Source organism: Protopterus annectens, chromosome 13.part0, assembly GCF_019279795.1.
Source record: "Protopterus annectens isolate FY-2018-M chromosome 13.part0, PAN1.0, whole genome shotgun sequence".
NCBI classification, from domain to species: domain Eukaryota; kingdom Metazoa; phylum Chordata; order Ceratodontiformes; family Protopteridae; genus Protopterus; species Protopterus annectens.
Genome location: NC_056747.1, coordinates 1323603210 through 1323609209, shown reverse-complemented (window position 1 = coordinate 1323609209; position 6000 = coordinate 1323603210). Strand labels below are relative to the sequence as shown.

The following is a 6000-nucleotide window of genomic DNA, read 5'->3' as shown; positions in this document are numbered from 1 at the left end:
AAGCTCCAGATAGTGAAGAAAAGCATGAATGCAGCAACCCTTTCAGCACTTATTCCTGTGTTCAACTAACAGTCTATGGTTCAGCATTGCTGAAATCTTCCATTCAAACTTATAAGAAAAAGAGCCAGCAACTTAAGCAAATCCAATGGAACTTCAAGAAAACAAAATTAATTCCAAAGTCACTAGAACCACAAACCAAAATGCTAAAATGATTTTAATCCAATATCAACATGCATTGATATTGGATTAAAGTTATTTTAGCACTTTGGTTTGTGATTCCAGTGACTTTGTTGGATTTAACAGATCTCGCATTCAACATCCAGATGCATGCCCACCTCCAAAACAGTAAACACATTCTGAATGGATACCAGAGTTGGGAAACATATGCTCATAAGAGGAACATTTCTTAAACCCAATAGTTTTCCCAGTCATTACTACCAACAGTATACTAGTTAAAGCAGCCACAGATGGACGAGAAAGGGTAAAGCAAGAAAAAATACCAGCAATAGTAAAGAAGACTATAAATTACAGAAGAAGAAATACCAACTAGTTGCTTAGTAGAAAGCTAGAGCAAGAAAAACTGGGGGGGGGGGGGGGGCACGAGGATTACAAGGTGTAACCTTTTTTGTTTTTTTTTCTTTTTTACCTTGAAGGCAAAATATTTCATTTATCTGAAAAATAGCCCGAGCTATGTCAACTATCGCTGATCTCTGGAAGAGGCAAATGAGATCTGAGGTAATGTGGATTTGGAGGGGATTATGAATAAGGGTAGGAGCTTGAGCGACGGATCCACAGTCTGAGAAGTGGCTGAGGTCAGATCCAAAACTCAACAGTTGAGGAACGGTAGAAAAAAACATTAGAGCTATATTTTAATCTGACAAAAACTACATAACTAGAAAGAGGGATAAGGGTGTACCCCCAATGGGGTAGCTGTCACTTCTGAGCTCTGGAGCAGACCAAACCCCTCCAGAAAATGCTTTCACACTGAAATGAAAGCACTGCAAACTTTGACAATGAATATATAACATATGGCATGTGCCAATACTAGAGATGCCCCAACTTCCAAGAGAAGAGGGAGTCTCTGCCACACCTCAAGAGGGAACGATTCTGAGCTCTGGACATTAAACAGATATCCTGGCCTTCTGCTGTAAAAATCACAGTAGTCAGGTCTACGGCTACAGCTATCGAAACAACCACCATTTTAAGATAATTCATTGTGGGTGTCCAATTTCTCTTCTGAACAAGCTTAAAATGTTCACACATCTGGTCAAGAGTCTCTCCAGAACAGATGCCCTCTGCTGGTAACCAGGAGACTGATTCATCACCAAATCTGTTATAACCCAATGGACAGTACCTCACAGAAGCACAGATCAGATCCTGATCCTCTCTCTCTGACATCCAAGCTAGATGACAGTTTAACCAAAGAAATACTTTTTCACTTTGCTGAGTCAGAGCTGTTAGAGGTGTTGGGTTCCACTTCTACTTGCCCTATGCAATGTACTCTTTGGAATGTTCCTATAAATAAAGCCAAGGAAAACATCAATGGGACATACCCAAGCCAAAGATGACAATGCCTAAATGACTGGGGAGATGAATGGTCAGCACAATATATAAACAATAGTAATTATATGAATGGCTGCTCAGTAAGAAAAGCAGGAATATCTGAAACGCATTCTTAACATGAACTATGCTGCAAACTTGTCCAATGTGGATGTCTGGTAGCCAACCTGAAGGTGAAGGAACAAAATTTTAGGATGAGGCCTGGTCACTCACAGAAAACATTAGTTCACTGCCACTCTCCACAAAATGTATGTACAAATGGCTGTAGAAGAGATGCCATGTCTCCAAACATGCTGTCACCTAAGCTGAACCACAGCCCCTTGGCCTGTGCAAGTCTGATGGAAGTCTCTGTAGCCACACACAATCTACTCTTTCCCTTAATAATGTTCTGAAGCTTTTTAACTTTATGATGGTGCTTTATTTTTCAATTTTTTTAGAATCTCTGTGAAAGAGAGTCTATGCAGATAAAACTGAGGAGATAGCCATCCCCCCTTGGCTTAAGGATGCCAGTTTCTAGTGGTCCAGGAAGGCCTGTACATTCTCTAACTAGAAACAGCACTCTTCGCAGGTTTCCATATGCTCCATAAGACAGAAGAGGCACTGGAGGAGGAAATACTTTGCCATGATCCATCTACCACAGGGATGCTTGCTAACTTTCTCCTTGGTGGTCATCATCAGTCTTGAAATCCCTAAGCAACATACATTCCACAACACACACGCAATTTTAACAATAACCACAAATCTATAAGCAGCAAAAGGATAAAGCATCCCTAAAAGGGCCACATATCACTGGAAATCACCTTGATGAGACTAGCAGTACAGATAATCAATTGTGTCAATAAGAAATGAAGACGACATGAACTATTCTAGCATTTCTACCCAATGTCAGTCTGATATCTCCAGCATGGGGAGACCAGTCTGTGTAAGTAATGCCCAAAATTCTGGAAGTCAGGTCACACAGGCAGACATCCACCTGAGGCAAACTTCCATTTAAGAATGCTGCTACAACTAATTACTATGATGAACATACTGAATTTGAACAATTAAAATTAACTGCACAGCACACAGAACTTTCCAAGTAAAAAATGAATGAATGACAAACAGTATAATACTAAACGTTTTTTACCATAAAGAAGTTCAATCACAGGCAATTTACTGACACTTCACTTCAGTATCTAAGGCAGCCTCTTGGAAGGGCATCAGTCTATTTTTCAATGTAGTGGCATGAACAAATAGAAATTAGTTAGACATGCGCGTAGAAATAAGCTACTCACCACTTCAAATTAATGGTATATTGGAACAAGTGTTTTTTTACTTTCACTTTGCCATTCCATATAGTTTTGTAAACACTGCTTACATAACAGGTGTAATACTCTTATACAACGTTAATACATACTTTATATCTCAGCTACAGATAGATAAATGTGTCCCTGGTTATTTTGTTCAAGCAGTAAAATGAGGTATATCAAAGGTTAGCCTAATTTAATATCTTTACACACATAATTTGAAAGATCAGAGCATTGTTCCCTATTATAATACAACCTTGCAGTCTTAAAGCTACCATGTCAGGTTTAAAATATGGGGTCTTTTTTAAAGTCTTGACCTGCCTACTGTTGAGCAGTGTCAAACTACAATCCACGGAAGCAGGTAAGAAGAGTCACTCTCTGGAGTCTTCAAATTCTCTGATTAGACAAACATCTTTAAACTTTCAATATTTAGGCAGCAATATGCAGATCCTTCCGAATCTCGGCACATACTTTCATAAAGAAGACATTTCTAAAATGGTAAAATGTTGCATCTACACTGAACTCCCCTTGGTACTTTAAGCTTTCCTGAGTTAAACAATCTGATCCTTATTAACAAATACTTCAATTTTTTTTCTTTTTCTTTTTTGCAATTTCAGTTCTGGGCTATTCCCTGACATCTGCAATTGTAAGATTGCTAAAACATTTCATCTGTTGAATGGAACAAAAAATGGTTTGGCCACTATCTTTTTCTGCTATCTACTCTGCTTAAAATTTATAATATAAACTGACCTAATATTATACTAACATAAAGAGCAGACTAAATACAAAAGGTTGCATTGAAAGGGCGTCACTTACATTATTCTTAGTACAACTGTGTAGAAACATTCTAATGGCAGTGTTATCATTAAAAAAATAATAAAATAAAATAAAAATAAACATCAAGACTCCTCCAGCCTGGTCAGACCCATGGACCTCACCTGTAACTCTGGCTGGTTGGGGTCTTTGCTCTTGTACTAACTGTTTCACTGACATCAGACAACAAATTAGTGTACCCTGAGAATTCTGACACTTGAGTCCTTATCCTATGGTCAACCTCCCCATTGGAGTTAGTGCTGTAGGCCACTGGAACTCTGCTACCTGTCTTGAACTGTGAGCCAAATGCCTGGGCAAAGTTCTCTATCTGGTAGACTGCTCTTTGATCTAAGATCTTCTGAGTGTCTAACTGGCTAGACAACTCCTGAGAAGATGACAGCTGGTAACTTGATGAGGGCTCCAAACTCTTCTGCTGTTCCTTTTGGCTTGTCAGCTCCTGAGATGTTAACTGGTAATTAGAAGAGGGCTCCAAGTTCTTCTGCTGTTCTATCTGGTCAGTTAACTCCTGAGATGGGGTCAGCTGTTGATGAGCAGCATCCAGTGCAGTCAAAGGAAATCCTGACTGGGAAGGTCCAACCAACATCCCAAAATGTGACTTTGGTAGTGCGGCTGGTAACACTGAGGTAACAGATTGGCTGAAGCTACACTCAAGTGGAGATGTAGTGTACATTTGCTTGTCCGGAAACAAAGTATGGCTGGTGAGAGTTGAAGTAAGACTGACGAACTGCAAACTGGGTCCCAGAGCAAAACCACTGCTGTGACTTGTTCTCTCTAGGGCCTGTTGGAGGTATTTAGAATACTCGTGCAACATATTATTTTTATCACCAGAAGGGGCATGCGAGTCTGTACAAACACTGTCATCTTGCTCTAGCTCAGAGTTGCCACCCGTTGGGTGTAAATTCACATGTTGCTCAGTCATGTCAAAAGAAACATCAGGGTGACCTTCAGACTTGTGGTAGTGTTCCAAAAGGCTCTGTAAAACTTCATCAGGGATTCCAGACTTATCATGGCAACTTTTAATGTCAGTATTTAGAGAAGAGGAGTCTAGAAGACTAAGTGACGTATCACTGTCCATCACACTGGCGACTGCTGCCTGTATTACAGACTGCTGAGAAGCCATGTGACCCACATTTACAGCATAATCATTATTATTGGCAGCTTGTAGATAACGTCTTTTCTTTAAAAACTGCATGGCATCATCATAATTACTACTGGTTTGATTGGGCTTGTTATCAGTACTGTGAAGAAGGCCAAGATTTTCCATACCTGTGCTGTTTGGCAGCTCTAGAGAGCCTTCCTTCCCAGGTAATAACTTCTGGTTAACCAAATCTGATGCCCCTTGTGATATCAAGTTCAAGTCAGTCTTTTCTGGACTTTTTCTATGTACTTTCTTGAAGACCAGTTTTGGCACCCGGGCCTGTACCTGCTGTGTACTAGTGCCTACTAAATTGTTACTGGAAGACACCATGGGAATCTCAACAGCATAGTTCTGCATGTTCAGACTACTTGAAATGTCGGACTCAACATTTTTATCCTTCTTGCGTTCTTTATCACCTGATGCTGCCTTTGATTTTTTCTTGCGTACTATAGAAGCACTTGTGTGTCCCTGAGTTAGCTGAAAGCTGCTGTCACCATTATCAATGCTGTTCTGGTCTGAAGGCCCAGGTTCCATACCCGACTCAACTTTTCTTATGGCTTCACCACATGATCGCTTGTGCTTCAGCAGTCGATCAGTTCTTGAAAAATACTGTTAAAAAAAAAAAAAAATACAATGTTAAATACTGGTTTTACACCATCAAACACACCTCCCCAAAAACATTCCAGGTCAACTGTTACATTCACTGCAGCCTTAAACTCTTTAGATTAATGAAGCATTAATGAATCAATGCAGTACAGCATAGGGAACATAAGAATTTTATATGCCAAACTTTTTGTTTACTCATGTCAAATTTTTAAACACCCAGATAACTTAAGTTGAACCTTAACACTTTCAGACATTTAAGTGAAGTACTGCTACCATAATTAAAATAACACAATTGTCTGATTTAAATATGACTGTTACTTTAGTGACTATCTGTTCACAGAAGATATTTCTGGAAGTAGGCTGTTAAAAGAAATGAGGATAGAGCCCAAACACCACTATTTGTTGGCCACTAAATTACAGCACCTGTACTGAGGATAAAGCAATCAAACTGTTTTTAGATGAAGGCTCCAAACTTTAAGACAATGATCATTCCCACAGACCGACATAAAAACACTAAACAAATTTCTTTTACTGTAATACTACAATCATCTGTTCAATCCTTACAGCTCAAGAAAG

At 39.4% G+C, this 6000-nt stretch overlaps 1 protein-coding gene across 5 annotated transcripts in view; it reads right to left on the bottom strand.

Annotated features, from left to right (window-relative positions):
- Positions 1-2843: 2843 nt before the first annotated feature.
- ZNF281 (zinc finger protein 281) overlaps positions 2844-6000 on the bottom strand; it is an 849413-nt gene continuing 846256 nt past the window's right edge. For all 5 annotated transcript variants that reach the window (XM_044055344.1, XM_044055339.1, XM_044055340.1 and 2 more), the window contains exon 8: positions 2844-5427. In XM_044055344.1, coding sequence (XP_043911279.1) covers positions 3781-5427 — 1647 coding nt within the window. In that variant the 3' untranslated portion in view covers positions 2844-3780. The remainder of the gene's footprint in view (positions 5428-6000) is intronic.